The sequence below is a fragment of the Aplysia californica genome, unplaced genomic scaffold (genome assembly GCF_000002075.1).
Source record: "Aplysia californica isolate F4 #8 unplaced genomic scaffold, AplCal3.0 scaffold00051, whole genome shotgun sequence".
NCBI lineage: Eukaryota > Metazoa > Mollusca > Gastropoda > Aplysiida > Aplysiidae > Aplysia > Aplysia californica.
Window position 1 is genome coordinate 442527 of NW_004797321.1, and position 21461 is coordinate 463987.

Genomic DNA, 21461 nt, shown 5'->3' on the forward strand with positions numbered 1-21461 from the left:
AAACTTGGTGATCTAGCGAAACAAGGAATAGGAGAGCCAATGTGTGTCAACAATGAAGGCCGGAGCGACTGAGTAGGGAGGGTGTGGCGTGCGCAGACAAGCAGAACGCATCGCATGAAAGGCCAGCGTAAGCCTAGTTTAGATAATCAAGGCCTACCATGCCTCTCACTTTTCCGATGCGGGGATGGAGAGGTCACAGCAATGTGATGGATGGAGCAAATGTGTGACGTACGCAAGCAGACAGAATGCACCACAGGGTGGGGTGGGGTGGGGGGAAAACACAGCGGGTGAGTTAGCCCAGAACCTTTTTTTTCTGATCGCGAACGCCGAGCTGTCAGTCCACATCGCTAGATCTAGCGCTAGAGAAAGAAACCTGATTCGATTTTCTATCAATTAAGATCTAGAGGTCACGTTGAAACAAAATCCATTTCAGGGGAGATAGCAAAAGGAAATAAACAGAACACCAAACTCATAGATTAGGCCTACTTTACAGTTTCACTTGAATTTATAACTGGATCCCTTATTTATAGCGAGAATCCTGCTATAACGGACATTTTGTTCCGGTCCCCTCCCTCTCGTTATAATTTATAACAGGATTCTACTGTGTTAATTTCATCTGCCAGGATGCTATAAGAAACAAAGAATCTAATACAATGGGTTTTTTTTATTTTACCTTTTTAAACACCAAAAGGGCCCGAAAAGAACAAAATAATAATGATAATAAATAATGGATTGCATTTATGTAGCGCATATATCCACTTATGCAATGCTCTATGCGCTAAACATGATACATATTATGGATTTACAAATCAATTTTAAAGGTACATAGTGTTACATACTCGTGCAAACACACGCACGTACCACACACACATACATACACACATACACACATACGTACATTATGCACATACGCACATACAAACTCACAACGATCTACAGCTTGGATGGATTCTGTCTAATCAAAATATGATGAAAATAGAAATGCTTTAAGTTTCTTCTTAAAAATTTCTAGATTTTCTGCTTCTCTGATAGTTTTTGGAAGCCTATTCCAAACAAGTGGGGCAAAATATGAAAAAGAGCGTTGGCCATATGATTTGTAATTTATTTTAGGCTTAACAAGGGTTGTTTTGTCACTTGATGATCTGAGCATTCTAGGAGGCACATAGGGTGTTAAAAGCTGTTTTAGATAGTCCGGTGATAAATCATTTAAGCACTTGTAGCAAGTTAAACAGATTTTATATATGATACGCTCTTTCACTGGGAGCCAATGCAATGCTTTTAAAATAGGAGTCACATGATCATGCTTTAGTTTTTTAGTAATTATTTTGGCAGCAATATTTTGTACTCTTTGTAGTTGTTGTAACTGTTCATCAGGTACACCAGCCAGTAAGGAATTGCAATAATCAATCCTTAACAATATAAGTGATGTTATTAAAGTTTTGGTGACACCAACAGATAGAAATGTGAGGCACCTGGTGAAATCAGGCGCTCGTCAAAATACAGACATTGGAGAAACAAGCATTTTTCCGTCAGTTTGGACATTTTTATCGAATTTGTATTTTTGTCTCAATCTCTTTTATGTCCATATAAAACACATTTCCAGGTGAGTTTTATTGAAAAACATTGATTAAGGCACAAAATATGTCATTTTTCTGTTTTCAAGGACTCTTTAGCTATTGGAGTTACCAAACTTTGGCGGCTATTTTCTCACTAATATCACTATTGAAACCAGGCGACCTCACTTCCTTTAATCCCAAATATCTCAAGTTCTATTTAAGATTGATGGATATCTATTTCATTGAAAGCAAGACAAATAAATGACGAGCTCTGATTCCATCACGTCATGACACAAATGATGATAGGGTACACCTTATAATAAGTTATTATAAAGGTGACAAAAGTATAAAAGTATTATAGTATTAAAGAGACAAGGCAAAATCTGGGTGCTGCAAAAAAATGTCAAAATGGAAGATTCACAATTTTCAACTAGCCAATCAAAGGAAGGCTGACCGTATCTTTTTTCAGGACAGAACAGAATAAAAAGTCTATTTTGAGAGGGGCTATCAAATGTAGAAGGAAAATTCAGCAATCGTCAAGCAGCACCAGCACATGATGAGAATCTACTTTTCTTCTACCTCCCACATGAACTTCCATTTTCATCATACCAATACCAGTAGTGCATTCAAATCAACAATAACTTCCAAGTACATGTAGTCTTAAATAATTCAAGAAATCTGTACAACTACAAGAAAGCTTCCATAGACTTTGATTCAACTGATGTAGTCAAACTGACATCAAATCTCATCTACCAAGTAACCGGTGGTATATCAATATAAAAACCCAAAAGGCATCAAAATTCTTCAAGTTCAAGTAAACGATAGAACAGTTTTGAACAGCCATGACAGGAAAAATGCTGCCACAAGAATTCAAGACCAATTACAAAATACATATGTACCAAAACTTTACATTTCATCACAGTTGCAAAACAAAAATCATTCACTTAATGAGAACCTCCAATTCTTTATTATAACAGCACTTCTTCCTCTTTACTTGTATTCTTTAACATTATAAAGTTCATAAATGAACTTCTGAAAAATTCATTGAAAATATGTACAGTAACATAAACATTTGATTGACACCTTTAAATCATGTGATACAATGTGCACACAGCAAATCGGTTGGAACCAGAAATCTTTTCCTTTTGTACGAATTTCAAATTTCGTTATGATTATATAAATGGGAATAAAGAATGTTATTATGTAAGAGTAAGAGAGAAATAAGCTCACTATGACCGTGCTAGACTGTAATTGTAAATGCAAGTCCAACAGCATCAAGCAGCCTAACTGTTTGAAGAAATACATGCAATGATAAGATGCCATTTGCTCACTCCCTTGTGACCTACATGAATTCTTTTAAAAAGAAAAGACAATAGAAATGTTTAACAGTGTAAAACGGTGGTACTGCAGTGTGTATGTTTTTGTGCGAGTGTGTGTGTGTGTAGCAGGGATTGGGGGAAGGGGGGGGTCCCAATGTGACAAGAAACTCCAGACAGTAGCAATGGTTTTGTGGCAATTCTCCATCTCCGACTACCGACAGACAACAAAGTGTAAAAGTAAAAGACAATTCCAAACACAAACAGGGACACACAAGACAATTCATTACATAAAGTAGAAAATAAACAGAAAGTGATTTTAAAAAAGAAATTGAGGGTCTGTTTCCGACACTCTCAATATTGGCTGAGTACTTCTGGAGAGAAAGAGAGAGAGGGGTGCCTGGGGAGATATCTTATTCGATTGTTTCCTTAACATAGTCATGTCAGGTAAAACTATCCAACTATTAGCAGTTGAAAACTTCTCCCAAGGACAGAACCAACATTACAGGCATTATGCAAACATTCTTTTCCACGTGCCCATTTATCATTTTGCTGCTGTAATGTATTACCTTCTTGTGATAGAAGTTCAGGGGGAGGAGGGGCAGCTTACTATGACTTTTCTTCTATATTACAAAAGTTTTTCTATAACTCATAAATTTGACCATACAGCGAACCAAAAAGGACTCTGATTTCCAACTCCAAGCTCATGAGGGATAGAAGCGATAGGAATTGCTTTACATTATCTCACTAACCACACATGAACATTGTCTATCAATCTGTATCCGCTTGTATAAGCTGCACCGATTCTGTTCTACAAAAAATAACTTCCTATTCTCTCAGAGGCAAGCTGGAGGTGAAGTGAAAAGGTCATGCCAATAATGAGAAGACACACTGAAGGCCGAGAACATTGTTCTATTGACTACCTCAAAACTGGATGCTGTTGTAGAAAAAAAATGTATCTCATCTCCTGCTTCAAATTCACAAACCTTTGAGCAGAATTTGCATTTCTAAAGGACAATGGGGGAAAAAAACAAGCTTGTCTTAAATGAAAGTTTTGAGGCTTTGATAAAGAATGTAGCAAAAAATATTTCTTGGGTCTGTATTATAATGTAACCATGGTGCGAAACTGCTTGTAATACTAGTAGCTTTAAAGAACAATTTTGCTTGCTCCTTCTGAGTTTATACTCAGTAAGTCTTGACCCACATGCACAGTCAATATCTCAACCAAATCTCACTGGTACAATAATGGAAATAACTATAAATGTCTGGTGCCTTATTACATTTCATCAGTACCAAAAGGGGTTTGAAAAATGTGACTAGCCACACATATAAAAAATATCTCTTCAAGACACCATTTATGTCAACTCATATTATAAAGATTCAACCTTTTTCTGATTCATGTTTTGTAGTATGGGTACAATTTTAAAGAGAAAGACACCATTTTTTTTTTCTCTCTCTCTCTCATTTGAAGAGTTTGCCAATGATGCATGTCACAAAGAACAACAGGCCTTGAGGTAAAGGTGTTCGCCTCTCATTCAATAGGTCCCGGGTTCGAATCCTGATAGTGACGGAGAATATTCTTCTCTAAAATTTTCTCCTTTCACATCCTTTCCTGCTCTCTATCAATGTTCTGTCATCTGCTTTCATCTCCGCTTTGTGTCCCCACCCCCTCACCTCCTTTGCCCCCTCCTCTCGGCTCCTGACTCTTTCTGCTGCCTTTCTACTGCTTCTCCTTTGCTCCTTCTTACTGCTGTCTTTCAGCCACACCCTTGATCTTATGATCTTCTCAGACAAGGGCGAAAAATCTCGGAGATCCAGTGTGCAAATTGCGCATGTTAAAGATCCCATGGCATACAAAATTGAAAAGAGTAGGCTTCCGCCTCCACAAATTTCCTACCAACTGAAAATGTTTGGTGTGTCCAATGCGCTCATATGACCTTATGCAGTTGGAAGCGCCATAAAACACTTACCCCCAAAATTTTTTTTTTAACCGATAAGAGATCTCCAATCACAAAAAATGCATACACAAAGGGTACCCGTAAACATCCAGGTTTGTAAGTGGGGAGCAAAGGTACAAAAACATCAGTGGGAAGAGGGAGGGATAGAATTTCTATACACACAGACGCTTTTCGTGCTTCTACTGTTATAAACATTCTTTCTCTTTAAAAATCTAGGCCTTCGAGTATATGACCATAAATTATGCTTATATATACAGAAATCTATTATATATATATTAGGCAACTTGGAAACACATGTGTCACTTTTCCTATAAAACTACAACAGCTACAGAGTTGAAAATTGGCAAGTACCTGCAAAAAGATAGATAGGTCCCCATAACCGAGCCCGATTTTTTATTTATTCCTTTCCTGAATTTAGAAAAATATATTAGACAAAAAGTTCTCGTCCTTCTTTGGCCTTTGTGATTATTCCATTGAGAAACAAAACAAATCTGCGTAGCAGTCCTTCACAATGGAAGTGCCGGAAGTGATATTTCGCGATGCGCATTTTGTTTTGAGAGCACAGATCTGGACCTTTTAATTTTTTGCATCTTTCAGGATTTATTGCTCAATTCCAGTAGGCCAATGACTTTCAGTTGATGTTTATGCACCGATCATTCCTTTCATCAAAAGGGGGCCAGCTAGTTATAAATAATAGTAAAAATGACCCAAATGGCGCAAAAGCATGCTTGAGAACATGGCATGTTTTTACACAGGGTACGTTTGACTAGAAACAACTCGAAGTCTGAGGCCCAAAAGAAAATTTCACAGCTTCTTTCGTCATTTCAGTTTTGGATACAAACTGGGAATTCATCTTTGACTTTGTGGAAAAGGCTAAAACAGCACAGTTCTAGCCAGATGACTCCAACAAGGTCTTCTGAAAATACTATAAAGTGTATGTGGCAAAAGCTTGGGTGGGTGTAGTTGTGTCCTGCTATCCTTCCTTTGCCAAGGTATCTGTGAGAAAGGAAAGATAGAGAATAATAATAGCATCAATATTCTTCGCGGCAGTGTAACTGTACTTTCATCCTTCATTATGTTACTACTCTGTTCATGAGCTATTATGCACAAACCAAAGGAGAGAAGATGAAAGAAATAGCTGAGCCCATGTCTCCTGCCATTGTATATGTACTTTTCTTTCTTTCAATTTTGCCATTTTCAGGGACCAGCATCTGAGGTGTTTTGGGTTAGTTGCCCTGCACGTAGAGGACTTAAATTCAATTCTCAGGTGGGGACATTTATTCTATCAAATATGTGAGGCAATGTGGAGAAATCAGGCACTCGTCAAAATAATGAAATCAAAGAAATCTGTAGTATCCCCCCTTTTGGCAATTTTTATTGATTATGTTTTTTAGTTCAACACCTTGTATGTCCCTGTAAAAACACATTTCTGTGTAGATTTTACTGGAAAATGTCGATTAGAGGCCCAGAACATATGTACATTTGCAGTTTCCAAGGACATTCAATCTTTGGAAGACATCAAACTTTGGCAGTTATTTTCATGCTAATTTCATCTCTAAAACCAGGCAACCCCAATCCCCTTCAATAGCAAATATTTCAACCTCTATTCAAGGTGCACGAGTATTTTTTCATTGAAAGCGTTACAAACGAACAAGCTTTAAGACGAAATCAATAACTTCACATGCCCAAAAATTTACAAGCACTTGAATCCACCACGTCATGACCCACATCCCTGTCAATTTTCTGGAAGGTTGTATCCCAAACGACTGTGTAGACCCTGAAACTGAAAGGGAGGGTCAAAGCAGCTCGCCTCCTAAATGAACTAAAATGGATAGATGGGGACATAAAACCGAATGTCAAACAGCACAAAACTAGTCAAATGAATTCACTGACCCCTCGGGCCTTGATCCTGTGTCAATAAAGTCATGGTCATGGTGGTTTGAGAAAATCATTCTGAAAGACTTGTCTTAATTAACAAAAAGCCTTGAAGTTTGGGGAAAAACTTTCTTTGCCATATTTTAGATACAGCACCAAATGTAATACCATCGATAGAATTTCATAGAAAGCTAATGACAAGAGTGCTGAAGGGAACTTTTTACTCACACAAAAGTCTTCTCTTCCTCCTTCCTCCCCTCCTCTTCCTCTTTCCTCCTCTCCTCTTCCTGCCTAGTCCTTTCCTCCTGATCCTCCCTCCTTTCCTCTTCTTCCTCTTAACTCTCAGCAAAGGGACAATAGGAAAGCATTTAGCCTTTAAAGCATTTGTCAAGAGCAAAAGGGGTTTGCACGACGATTTGGATGCTGAACTACGATTTTTTAGCCAATCAAGCCAATGGAATATGATCTGAGCCTTGTAAAACATAAGAAATTGGAGGTAGGGTTTTTTCAGCAGCCCCTCCCTCAGTGTAAAATTCCCTCCAACTGCATTAATTCTTTAACCATGCAATTTAAAATCATGTGTCCGCGTAATTCTCTCGTGTTTGCGGAAAAGGGACCCAACATATTACATTATAAAAACCGCTTGTTTCGTGTCAAACTGATCAATAAAGCATTACCCAGATGAAGAATTCATTTATCTTTGACTTGCGGATCAAACTAAAGGCAAAGGCTTGTTAGCTCGAGCATTTTTTATATTCGGCCCGTACCATAATACAATAATAACTTCGCATTGGATGATGGTACCGTCCAGCCATGGTTACGGACCTCAACTACCGGACGCTGCAACCGTCCAGGCATGGTTAAAGAGTTAAGAGAGAGACCTACTTTGACAACATTTAAATCTGGTCTAAAAACATTTATTTCAATCTCAATTGACTAACTAGTTTTATTCTTCCAGCAGCAAGTGTGATCAGTAGCCATAGTGATTGTCTTTTTTGTGTAGGTGTTCTTTGTCAGATTACGAGAGTACATTATGTATTTGAAAGAATTGCTGTTTGTTGAATGGGCCAGTATGCATGAAACATTGTTTTAAATCTTATTTCACTTTGAAGTACCAAGAGCCACCGGAGAGTAGGTGCTATAGTAGTAATCTTTATTTTTATTATTCTTATTCTTATCATTATTATTATTATCATCAACATTACTATCTGAAAGTCAATTAGACAAAAGAAATATGATCTACGGACGAGTAAGTCAAGCAATAAAGGACATACGAATTTTAAGACAAGCTGGCATTTGAAATATGATTTTTCTGTAAGTCCGACAATTTATGACTTCTGAGAAGATCAGGCAAATGAAATACGATTTCTGATTTAGTCAGGAAAATGCTGAACATACCGTGCCAAGCAACTGTTCTGTGCCACATTACTCCTCTCAAAACAATCGTGCGGCACCATAAAAGGCTGGCGAAGATCTGGGTTATTGTCGTTAGAACAGAGAAGTTCATGGTAGCTTTCTTCATTCCGGGTCTCATCCATTTCAATCAGCTGATAAACTGTGGTCTGATCAGCCCCAGAGAGAATAATAGGCTTGTCTAAAGACACATGAAGACTGACATATCCTGCGGGAACATTCGGATCTCCCTGTGGAAAGACAGACAGAAAATGCAAACTTAACAAACACTGCAAATAATATCAACCGCTGAAAACACATGTTGTGAACATTAACACTTGTAAATGAACATGTTAACCCTTTTCCAATCAAGTAAATTTTCCACAGGTAGTATCCCCTGCCTGAGTGAACTTTGAAAAGTACAAGCTTACATGCTGGGACTAGTGAAAAGTGGCGTTTATGGATCATCTGTAAAATTCCTGTCAACATTTTTTTATTTTTCTCTCTCCTAACTCTTTTCATTGTTTGCCTACATTGACCAGGCAAATGACCATGCTCTCTTTTATCACCATCCTGCCCCCACATACTACGTCTTTGTGAAGATACCTCGCTGAGGACCCTTGGCTTTCACAAAATATTTATGCATCATGATGCAGTGAAAACAGGCGCTCGTAAATCTTTGGGCATGTGAACTTAACTCATTCGCTACGCTGAGCCGTGGGGGCGGTGCGGCTAAAGTGCCGTCAGTACGCTAAGCCGCCCCTCCCCCCCCCCCCAGGCGGCTCGAGCATCGACCTATAATTCTAGCTTAGATTTTATGCCTATCCACATATCCATGTTACAATAAAGGTTATAATATAACATTGACTTCCGGGTCAGGCGTTTCTACTGAAAATCGGAAGTTTAGATTCACTTTTGAAACGCGATTTCGTAGTTTATGCGACTTTCGTTTTATTGCGAAGCGCAAATTATAGCCCAGACACCAGTCTTAGTACTTTTACACAACAAAATGTATCATTATTTTTCTCACTAAAGAAATGTAGGACTCTTCTTTATAATATTGATACTATTGGACTCATATTGCCAATGCACTGTTATTGAGAAATCAATATTTTTGAGTTCTATATCTAGGTCTAGATCTAAATTGTCAAAATATTTTTTTCTCCCCAAAATCACTACTTTTTGGTGAAATTACAAAAAAAAGTACCACTCAAGACATGTATAGGTTTATTCCAAATGCAATTCTGAATAATTCCATATAAGATACAAGTGTTTTTTTCTGTTTGTGAATGCATCTTGTCCTTTTTTCAAGATTATAAAATCTGTTTTATTTTTTTTCAATATCAGATGTTATGATCCAAAAGTACACATTTTAAGGACTGTAAGCAAATAACTGCAAATTTTTCAATATTTTCCAGTTCTATATTCATTTATGGTTATTTTGATGTATCATTTGACAAGGTGCAAACATATTTTTGAGTTTCACCAAAGATTATTTGTTTTTTATTTTCAAATTTTATCTGTATCCAGGCAAAATCGTGTTGCCTCTTACAGGAATCAAAGTAGAAAAATACCCCAAAAAATATTTCAGATGTATTCTACAAACCATACTGAAAAATTTGGTATATAATATGTTGATATTTATTTGAATAAGTGGCCCCAAAGACCTTTGAACTGCGCTCCTCATCTCATTTCGCCCTCCCGAAAAAATTCGTCCACACGCCGAAAATAATACGTAGCGAATGAGTTAATGAAAAATCTTAACTGATTCAGCCCGCACTGCTGCTCACGGCAACCAACTGTCTCTTGTGTTTTGATGCAGAGCGGCTCAGAGCAGCTCTATCTATTGCTCCCTTTTCTTCGCATCACTTTCCTCCCATCTTTTTTCCTCACTGCTTACATTTCAGCCCTTTGTTCTAGTTTCATTGAATAGTATTTTGTATTCTGGACATTTTTATATGCCACACATAGGATTTATCAAATTTAGATATTTCTTTATTAATTTTATGTGAGACCACCTGTGAGGTCTCGAAGCGGTCACAAATTATTTGCGTCTTGAGTCAAAATTATCTGCAGGCTGGATAAGTTAAAGCCTATTCATTTGTCTTACTTTTGAAGAAAAAAGACATCTATTTTTAGTAGAAATTGAGATATTTGCAATTGAAGGAGGTGGAGATCGCCTGGTGTAAGGTAAAATTAGCAAGAAAATGGCCTCCAAAAGTTTGGTTACTTTTAAAGCTGGAGTGTCCTTGGAAACTGCAAATTTACATTTTTTGTGCCTTTGATGAACATCTTTTAGTAATATCCATACAGAAATGTGTTTTTAAAAGGACATAAAAGGTGTTAACCCCCTCCCCCCACACAAAAAATCAATAATATTTGCCCAATGGGCAGAAAGATGTAAGTTACTTAAATTTCGTTACTTTGATGAGCATATAACTTCAACCTGATGCCAAGAGATTGATTTTTTTCAATGCCTTAAGGGACTTCATGCTCCATAGTGAAAACCCAAACTCTTTGACATCACAGAAGGTTTGCACTGACATTTGGAGGGTAAAAAATGACCAGTTCAACCTACCACTATCTTTAGCCCCTCTAAGTGGTATGGCTCGGAACTGCTCATCATAAAGTAGAGAATTTCTGTGCCATGAGAACCGTAGTCTCCCGTGTACAGGCCAAGGCTGATGCGACTTCTCTGTTGGTACTCACTGGTCAGGGCTGGGAGGGACAGCAGAGGGCAGTTGAACCTGAAAGTTGAGAAACTTTGGTCAGACCAGAAACTCAGACAAAACTAGTAATTGTGGAAAAGTGAATTGTTTGTTTTAGTGGTGGTTTTACGTCACTTGCTACACAATTAGGTCATATAAGTGCGGAATATTAGAGCTGTTATAAGCGAAAAACAAACACAAAAAAAAAAGGAGGAGAGGAATAATAATGATAGATATTTCATGAGAAACAAGGAGAAAACCACATTAGAGCACCCACTAACCACCCACAGAGTGTGAGTAGACATAAGCACATCGACATGGTAAAGGTCACTTAGTGTGAGGACAAAGTTCAGACAGAAACAACAGTGGTTTGAGATAAAGTTTAAAAGAGAAGTGAATCAGCACAATAATAACACAATTTCACTTAAAGTTAAGGGAAAAGGAAGACAGACAGACAGACAGACAGAAATTAAAGTGGGAAAGAAAAGAAATAGGACATACCAGTGGCACCCTCCAACTATCCGATCCACATAGACAGTAAAACAGAGGGAAAGAAACAAAGCCGGACCTACCAGTGGCACCCTCGGACTGACCACACAATAAAGGACAGGCTAAACATTTCAAACCCTTAACTGGATTCCCTAAATTGACAGTCAGGAGACATGAACCGATTCCGGTTTTCTCTTGAATCTAGACGTTGGCATCTATGCAGCAGAAGTCTTGGACATGGACTTACTCTTTCATTTGTTTGAGTATTTGTTTTAGCACTATCCACACAATTTGGTCAACTTACCCACATGATAAATCATGGTCCTCGAAAGCACCTGGGTGGTCATTGAAACCACGTCTTAATCGTGGATCTGACTGTCCATACTTTGGCTTTAAAGGCTTACCCTGGTGATAAATAGATGTGTGTACAAGTGAATGCATTCTGTAAAAGTCTTGTTTTATTATAAAACCTGAAGTATATACCCAAACATCTTATCCCAAGCTACCTCTTTAGTGCGGTCAAAAATTCATGGTGCAACCTATCCTCAAATATCTTTTTAACAGGAGAATCAATGTCACTCATACTTTGTTAAGCAGTATGTATTAATTTGTCTAAACTAAATCATATTTTTCAACAACAACTGAGGCTAGATTAAACAACTTTCCTTCACAATTATACATCAAACACTACAAATCTTTGTCACGTAAAAAAAAATGGGAGTGTTCACAGCACTTCCCACTTCTCACACACATTTTGATTCTCATTATGGCCTATGTCACAGCTCAACAACGACACTTTTTAGCTGCAAAACTTTAGCCCATGCATGACAATTGAAATTGTCAAGAATTTCCACTCCTATTTTCTAATTCATCTGCTAAGGAGCAGTATACTCCTCTGCAGTAGTGATGCCAGTGCATTTTGGTTTTAAAAAATAAGAAAATGTAATCATTCCTGGTTGCAAAATTGGAGTGGAACAAAATTCAAGTTTCTTTCTGTACCATTATAAATGTGTTACCAAAAATTATTATCATAGTGAACACTTTCCTTGTACTAAAGAATAAAGTTTCTCAAAATATGCATTCAATAAGAATATTGTCGCGATCAGAAGAAAGGACAGACTTGCTTTTTAAAGTGCTATTGTCCCAGATCATGGGATCATCATCATTGCCTTTCTCACCCTGCACAAGGGTATAGGCCATGGACAAACACTTTCCACCTTACTCTATCCTGGGCTAGCCTCTTGATGTCATTTTGTGTCTTCCCACTTCTCTGTACATCAATTGTGGTCATGGCATGTAAACCTTTTAAAATCTGTAGAAACCACCCATTGGGATTTTTTAAAGGTATTTATTAACGAATTTTCTAAAATACAGCGACCAAGTGTTTACAAAAATATTGATCTGTTAAAACAAATCGACACAAGCCCCTGTGCAAAAGTCGGAGAGTCTAGGTTCCATAGTTGAGGAGATATTTGACAAGTTATGCCACGAATATTTGACTCCTACTATAAGCTCAGATGACTCCTCTACGTCAGAGAGATAAAATCAGAAGAGTGGCGTTCTCCACCCTCCAACCTCCCCCCCAATCACCCCAAGGCAATGAGCAAACAAGTCAACGAATAAAACAGCACATAATGTCTCAAGCACATACACTCATCATAACACATCATGTTGGATTCTTTCTTTGTTTTACATGTTTTAATTCTTGCCTTTTTACAGTCCTTTCATTTTCAAATTTTAAAATCAACTACAACATTTTCATAGGCATTTCGCTTTACCAGCAAAAACCAAAATACAATAAGAGCAAAAGAAAAAAAAATCACATCCTATATTAATCTTAACACATCTTCAACTCCAGACAGAAAACACAAACAACCCTTCTGATCTTCACACAAAACACTTGCAACTCCTTGAATTCTGACAAGAAACACTTACACCTCTTTTGTTCCTAACATGAGACTCACGTCGTCCTCTACAGTACATGAGGGGATACTGTGGATCCTGAAATGTCAAAATATGAAATTACGATATTCAGTGTAGATTTACAGAATCTGACTAACATATCTTTTCTCTGCTTCTCTTCTTTTTTCAAAACTCGCATGGATGCAGTAGTTATAAACACTGACTGCAGTTTCAACCCAACAACTCACTGAACACAACAACAAGACATCTAGCTCACAGGGAACAAAAACTAACAAAAAATAATCTCTTATACAGAACCTGATTCAACAATAAAATACCGTCGTACCTGCTTTAACAACCACCTGTCTTAGTCGGTCACCTGTACAAATGGCCACTTCCCACTTTCCCTCTGGCAGGGTTCATACTGAGAGGGAGACTTTCTTCCCAAGACTTTTCAAAGAGTTTTGAAGACCATATTTCTTTTTGCCGAGACAAATAAGTGTCATTTCAGAAGAAAAGTTTTTGTTCCCTGCCTGAATAACCTCACTTGACCAGATATTTTGTCACAGCTTTATTCCGAATGCAAAAAGTCGAGGCCTTCTAAACTTCGAGAAAACATTTTTACAATAGATCCAGTTAAAAATTTGTTTTTCCAAGATTTTTCCTAGAATGTTGCCAATTTCCCAAAATTTCAAAAGTTTTCCATGTTGATCTGTGAAAATAAAAACGAAATTCCAAAAGTTATCCAGTTTTCTAAGACCTATACGAACCCTGCTCTCGCATTTTTTCTACAACATGGTGACACAGCCCAAAGCGTCCACCTGTCTACACGGCGCACTAGCAGAGGAATTTTAATTGCAGCGGGTGGTAAAATACATCTATACACAACAAATGAACAGTATCTTTTACACTCCAGAAATTTCTTACTATTCTTAAAAAGTCTAGGTTTTGTAAGTTGACTTAATAACAGGGATGACTTCTCACAACTGGGTTTTCAGAATACTTTCTAGCTTTCCAGTGACACTGAATTAACACCAGACTTTTCCAGCTTTTATTTTCATTTCTATGACCATGGTCAATCGCACATCTTTCTTGGTTGTATGCAAGCTGCCACAGACACAGCATAATTATGATCAAAGGCAAAGTACCTTACTCTTATGTATTTACTGGTAAGGCAAGAGCCAACAGAGTGTGTATTTTGTCAAAAAATGTAAACGGGCACTTTCTTCTCTTATAACTTAACTATTACAACCTGCACAGATATAAGATTTCTCGTGGTAAAAGACATGATAGTCATAGTCAGTTTAACACAGATTTTCGAGACATCTGTCTAGCCATTTTTAAATAAACAATAATTTATTCAAAAGTACATAACTAAAATAGACCAAATTGGGTAATCTACTAAACTTTTCTAGAACAAAAACTAAGGCACAGAAATTAACCATTTTAACACAGAATATATCTCAAGACATTGAGCTTTTAATACATAAGTGTTATGGTCTACCGCGCAGGATGGGGAAAAAGTTATACCATTTCAAACAGACAAAAATGCGTACTTCTTAACCAACACCGGAAAAGTCGCTTCAGGGCCCCGAGCCGGTTTCAGTTTGACTCAGTGTTTTACTGCACTATCGACTCAATTTTGGTCATACCCCCAGCTAGCGAGTTCCAGAAGGCTGCTGAGTCATGCTGACTAAAAGTAACAAAATCGGGCAAAGAGTGACACCGTGTCTAAGACAACCACTTTCCTCCTACACAATGGGCGGCTGTCGGAGACAATTTCCACAGTGCATTATTTTACTTGGAAATAATAAATGTTTTACACTAGCACTGACACAATCCGGTATGTAGTATTTCTAGACCAGCAGCTATGACCTTGCTGACCCGAGTGGGATACAAAATACCAGTAGAAAAGGTGGAAATGCTCAGAAGAAAAGCTTACTCACTTAAGAATCAAACTTTTAAGTCTTTTGCATGCAAGGGTAGAGAATCTATTGATTACATCATAGATGCCAGCGATTAATTTGTCATTTTTCTCTGAAGTTTGGCAGGAAATAACAAAAGAAACCAACTTTAATTAACGGGGAGGCAAAAAGACTCAGTGAAACTTGGAAGCCAATGTTCTCAATCTCCACAATTTCCAAGTTACCTCAATCAAAATTGCCTCTTCACAGGCAGAATTTTCACTTTGAGCACAGAAAACCTGCAGTCTGTCCAAATCATGAGACCAACGTATACAAAAGTATGGTTCACAAATCAGTGGATGCTCAGGGTCGCTTCTGCCAATTGCTGTGTGTCCGTTCACTTGTATCTCACCAACACCCCACTGAAAACCATAAAAATCGAACAATTCACTTAAATATAGGACCCTATTTTCAAATAAGAAAAAAGGTTGCTACTTTTTAAAGGTAAAATAGCACCTCCAACAAAGAGAATAGATTGTTCGAAGAACAGAATAATGATTGTTTTTACTGAAGAAATTTTCAATGTTTGGGCAAGGAGTTAAGTGCAGTACAAATGAACTTTCAGACTTTTTTTCTTAATACAATAGTCTCTACTTAAGATTCCAATGCTAGGGAGCAAGGAAAATGCAAGTTCTTAGGCAAACAGGATCTAAGCTGAATCATCAGAGGGAAGAATCTATACAGTGACTCGTGGTCAGGCCAACAATAAGTAAAAGGATCTCCTTACTTTCAAATGAACTGAGGTGACCTTTATAACCAACCTTATGAGAAGCAAAGACTGGTTCACCTTGAGACCAATCACAATCATCTCTTCTTGATATAAAGCATACCACTTTCACATTATACATCCAATCGTGAGTCTCAAGATCTAGGTCAATCCCATTGTCCCAACCTTTAATCTGTCCAAAATCTATAACAGCTTTCCATTTCTGAACAAGTTCCCTGCTCAGGATATAATTCATCACTGTGTTGTGACCACACCAATTGAAATTCAAAGAATGAAGAGGCAGGCTGACTGCCAAAAGATGACCACAATACTCCAACTTTCCAACCAACATCCCAACTCAAATTAGCCAAAAACTGACATCTACTTTTTTTCCCCTTGTGCCTTTCATATAATATAATTATAATAAATATGGGGGGGGGGGGAAGATACTCAAAGAGAATGGGAATGAGATCTATTCAGTAAATCTATTAAAGTTGTCATCTCAATCATCCTTGTCAAAACTCACAGAAACATTGACCAGTCCACCATAGGGCAAAAGGGCCAGTCTCTTCAGTCCCAAGAAGTTGCAATTCACCAGCACTTGATTGTTTGAGAGAAAGAATGAGCACATGAAATAAATTATTTCTGAAAACATTTTTAACATAATGACAAAAGCAAAGTAAATACTCAAACATCCAATACACAAAAATAAAAAAATCAACGTCCAGAGATGAGAGGAAAAACAGATTAAATTAACAGTTTAGACCAAAAAAAACCTTCTAAATGGGGAAAACCAAGGAAGTGTAACAAAAGAATCATGATACATGATTTTATAATGTATGAAATAACATAACATTAAGAATTAGTTCTCAGATAATTCTTAATATTCCTCCAAAAATCAAATTTAACAAAATTCTATACAGTCGATTATCCCTTTCTCTTAATAATTAAAAACAAATAACTGACAAGATGAGGTTGACAGCAATTAAGACAACAGCAGTGCTACTCTACACAATAGTAGGATGCCCTGAAGCAGGTATTATGTTATGGTGATCTGCTCCACCTCTTTTTTCTTTTTTTTAGTAGAGGTTTTACGGTGCCAGAAGATTAGAGGTGTTACAAGAGAGTAACAAACATAAAAAAAAGAAGGGGAGATAAGGAGGACAGATGTTTAATAGAAAAGAAGGAGCAAACCACACCAGAGCACCCACCAACCACCCACTCTGCCTCCTTTGTTTGTATGATGAGTAGGGGGAGACAAAGAGAAAGAGAGAGAGAGAGAGAGAGCGAGAGAGAGAGAGAGAGAGAGAGAGAGAGAGAGAGAGAGAGAGAGAGAGAGAGAGAGAGAGAGAGAGAGACATGTTTAGCTCACCTTTAGTATATGCATGTTTATAGGACAGGTCCCATCCCTTAACACTTGTCACTTGAAAATCTGGCATCACAATAGAAATTAAAAATAAACTATGAAATTGTTAGGCAACAAAAAATATACAGTCTGGTCCACTTGACGGTTTGTAGGCTATTACTAAATTTAGGCAAGCACTACACCAATACCATTGCAAATAGATTAGTCGTAGTTAGATAATTACTGAACCTGTAAGAGCAACCAAATGTTAAATAATATATTATCTTATTTTAAAGAGTCATAATATAATATCATAAAGTTGATTTTGGGCCTCATTTGTCACTTGTAGTCTGAATCTGAGCATAGTGACCCGGGTATCTTATGTTCAGGCTCAAGTCCGAATCACATCTCACGGCGCATGAACTCAGCCGAAATCGGGCCTTTCAGCTGCACCGCAGCTCCCACTGTCCGGAGGTGATCAATCACTCCGCGGGGTACCTGTTGACCTTTTTTAATTGGGGTCATTTGACCTCTTCACACCATTATAAACTGGGGTGCGTTCTTGATAAAATAGTCTCATTTACTATCTCAATTGCAGTGGTGCCTTTAGACCCACCCAGTAGTTTTCATTTATATAGACTTTAGCAACACCATTTCTCCTCCTCTTAAAGAAAGTCCCAGTCTTCTACGTTTTACACCTTATGTTCTACACGTGTCTGTTTGCCATCTGTGTAACACGCTTTTCTAATTTCAAACTGAGGATAAATAATCATCAATTGTGACAAGACGGTGCATTGAATTTTTGGGGGTTCGCATGTGTGTGTTCATTAACATACCCTGTTTTAAGTGTGTACATTTCAGTACTACCGCAGTTGTGGTTGTTAAGCTACATTGGATTAGTATGTTGGGCCCGCGAATTGACTAACATTATTGCCGTATAAAACGAAGACCTTAAAATGGAGTACACCCCTGAAAGTCATGTATCCGCTTTAAACAGTCTGTGTAGAGTGAGCGGAAGATTGAACATAACAGGGAAGCAGAGAAAATCCCTTAAAAAGCCATATTTGGGTTAGGAAATACCCAGTGATCTTTTCCTTCGTGTTTAGATTGAGTATCAAAGATAACACTAGTGACAAACATTTCAAATGTATGTGTTTGAAATGCTATAAAACAATCCATGAGGCTAAACCTCAAAATAGTGCAGTGTCCCTTCAAACAATAAGACACACTTTTGACAGCAGTCAACACATCTGGTGAGCTAGCAGTGAAAACTGTGATGCAAAAACGTGCTCAGTCTGTGAACAGAAAAGCAGTTTTTATTCTCAATCATCAATTCAAGCATGTATCTGTTGGGTCGTGCCCTCTTGTTTTTAAAGTAATTTAAGCATAAAACTGCCCCCACCCTCAATCCTCCCACCAATAGAAACAACTCAACAAAACTCAGAAAGTTATCAATGGTGTAGCTGATCATGTGGGCACGATTTACTTGCACGCCCCCCCCCCCCCCCAACCTGTTTCCCACACACACCCCAACCCTCCCCCAGAAATAGTAATAAATTGCGATTGCCATGACAATGCGCATTTGATGGTTGCAAGTGTGCAACGAAATGACTGTCCCCATTCAACCTTGTGGATTAGGAGACTCACAAAATGACCATGTGGTACAAAACGACAGCTGGTACTCTCCTATGTTCAGGCGTCCGGATCACAGGTGTGTCTATCATAATACAGTGGAACTCCAAGTAACGTTATAATGTATTCGACTTTCTTAGTCAAAAGTAGTTTGGTTTTAAATGAGAGGCATTTTCGTTTCTTTTGATGCCATTTGCCTACTCACTGAACTCATTATGACACACTGTTTCGTTCATAACTATTATGACAAATTTTACTTTTGGCCCCTAAAATTTACTTAATATTGTTCTGTCTTTCACATAAAATGGTTTTCATTTATGAGACTTTCCTTAAAATATGATAGATTCCTTTAAGTAGGGAGAATTCAAAGTTTATTTCCTGAAAAACCCTTAGAATACCTTTAAAATGGTTCGTTCATAACAATTATGACAAACTTAAATTTTGCTGAAAACTGCTGATTGGTCGCATAAGATTATAAACAATAGGCTAAGCGAATAACGGTTCACAATGTAGATGCCATAGGTGGCTTCCAGGAATAGAAAATGTTCGTTGTAGGAGAAAAATGAGCAAAGCCACGTCAGCAGGGCGACTACATTGAATTCGAGCTTGCTCATTTAGGCTATGTGTTCGATGAATCAGAGTTTTTTTAATAGATTTGTATGATGAATAGAAAAAAACACGGAAATCAACTTCTTAATCCTGTTGTCGAATCCAAGTTTTCATTGAATCCGGGTTCCACAGAATCAAGGAGAATACATGTCCTTACAAACAGAACGTCAATATATGACCTTTGCGTATGCGTTACTCGTAAGCGCTTTCGGTGAAGTGTTATATCTAGGTCAGAAGTCAGAGAACAATGATGGTTGATGTCAACAATGCTAAAAATTAAAGCCTTGTAGGCGTAATCAACATGCAACTACACAGTTGGTGTAAAGAGGGCTACAATTGGTTGAAGCTTTGACCCATTCAATACATTAAGTACTGTAGGCTTTACACTTTACAGTACTCTGAGAATTCCCGGTTTCAGTCTCACGCCTTTGACCGTCTTCTCACAGCGGGTTTGGAGCATCATAGAAATGGAAGAGGAAGAAGAAGCAGGAAGAGCATGAGGAAGAGGAAGAGGAGGAGGAGGGGGAGGAGGAGGAGAACAAGAAGAGAAGATCGAAGAAATAGAAGGAGAAGAGGAAGGAGAAGAAGAAGAATTTAGTAGTAATACATCATGCATATTACAAAATGGAGACTTTTTCGTTTGTTACCCTACCTTGAGAGAGAGAGAGAGCGAGAGAGAGCGAGAGAGAGAGAGAGAGAGAGAGAGAGAGAGAGATGTCTGTGAGCCATGATTACGTCAACAAAGGAGTCGGCGAAGGTGACTGTGTGAGGCTACTGTTGTGAAAGTGAAAAAGCGAAGGTAAACACACGGCTGCAGAAGTGAAAACGAAACTAAAACTTGTGGTTTGGCATTTCACCTGAAACGTGGACGAGTAACACATCCACAAAAGCCATGTATAACATTGATGTTCTGTCTGTAAGCTAAGCCTAAGGCTTAGTACTAGTAGTAAGGCTTAGGCTAAGGGCATTATAATATATAAGTGAGATTAAGTCCTAATATCACTGGAAATAGTGGAAAATGATGCATGAGGTTAGATCTTACAAGATGTTTCTGGATGCTATTCAACATTTTTACTGCTTGAGACAACACTCTTCAATTACCTTTCTTGCACAGACCTTGCCAAAGAGTTTCAATTTCTGAAACTTCACGACATTTTCTGCATACTGAACCAAATGTAGCTAAAGACCGAGAATCTAAAAACGCAGAAATATGTTGAAGCATTTCAGCAGGCAGTTCAGTGAGATTCATTGTGTTTTTTCAAAGACAACAAGCAAACTTTTTTTTGTCGAACGGTGAAATAAAGAAAAGACGCCAGAGGGAAACAACTGTCCAGTCCAGCGTCTTTTGGACAGCTTCTCTTCCAAACTGCAAAGTGTTTTTGTTTACTGTTTACGCAATGTTACTTTTTTCATACTTTCTCGGTAAAGAGCTTTTTAAAGAGATCCTATGGTCGGAATTTTGTATCGCATTTTAATTGTTCATTAAAAAAGTTGTTGACACACAATTTTACGACGAAGCCTACCACATGAACAATAAATAATTTTATGGTAGAGATGAAAGAGTATGTGACTTTAAATTCTTTCTGAGCCCGTTGGCGAGGAATAAAGTGGTTGTGTTAGGCAGGTGGACGTCTTGAATTTGAATAGTGATTATTTTTGTTCACTGCAAGAATAATATACGGATTGGTACGATTGTTTAATGTCACAGTTTAATAATATTATGTCCATGACAGTGTTTCTTGGACAAGTGACCAATAGAGCAAGATGTAGGCTCAGTATCACTCCTCACTTCTCACGCAGGAAAAATGTACGTAAATACACTGGACATAAATTGAACAATAGCATAGGCAGAACATTATCCACCCAACAATGTGCAGATGAAAAGAACGGCCTATAGCAGGCCAGGCTCGTTGGTGCAAGCACACAACATGCAACAGTTAGGTGAGAGGGCAACAGAACTCTGCCAAGACCTCCGTATAGTATTCTTTAATCAATTTAAAGCATTTGAC

The 21461-nt window shown here is 37.8% G+C and overlaps 1 protein-coding gene across 2 annotated transcripts; it reads right to left on the minus strand.

The window, feature by feature from the left end:
- Positions 1–5433: 5433 nt before the first annotated feature.
- LOC101847561 (F-box only protein 31-B) lies at positions 5434–20834 on the minus strand. 2 transcript variants are annotated; one of them, XM_005092696.3, is made up of 9 exons: positions 20554–20834; positions 17239–17298; positions 16393–16466; positions 15346–15522; positions 13230–13295; positions 11599–11699; positions 10676–10844; positions 8104–8348; positions 5434–5826 (listed from the first exon to the last, which is right to left on the minus strand). In XM_005092696.3, the coding sequence occupies exons 1-9, from the start codon at positions 20699–20701 to the stop codon at positions 5655–5657; spliced, it is 1212 nt and encodes a 403-aa protein (XP_005092753.1). In that variant the 5' UTR covers positions 20702–20834; the 3' UTR covers positions 5434–5654. The 2 variants fall into 2 exon arrangements, with proteins under 2 accessions (XP_005092753.1, XP_035824214.1); XM_035968321.1 differs by lacking the exon at positions 5434–5826 and adding an exon at positions 6211–6613.
- Between the last annotated feature and the right edge of the window lie 627 nt (positions 20835–21461).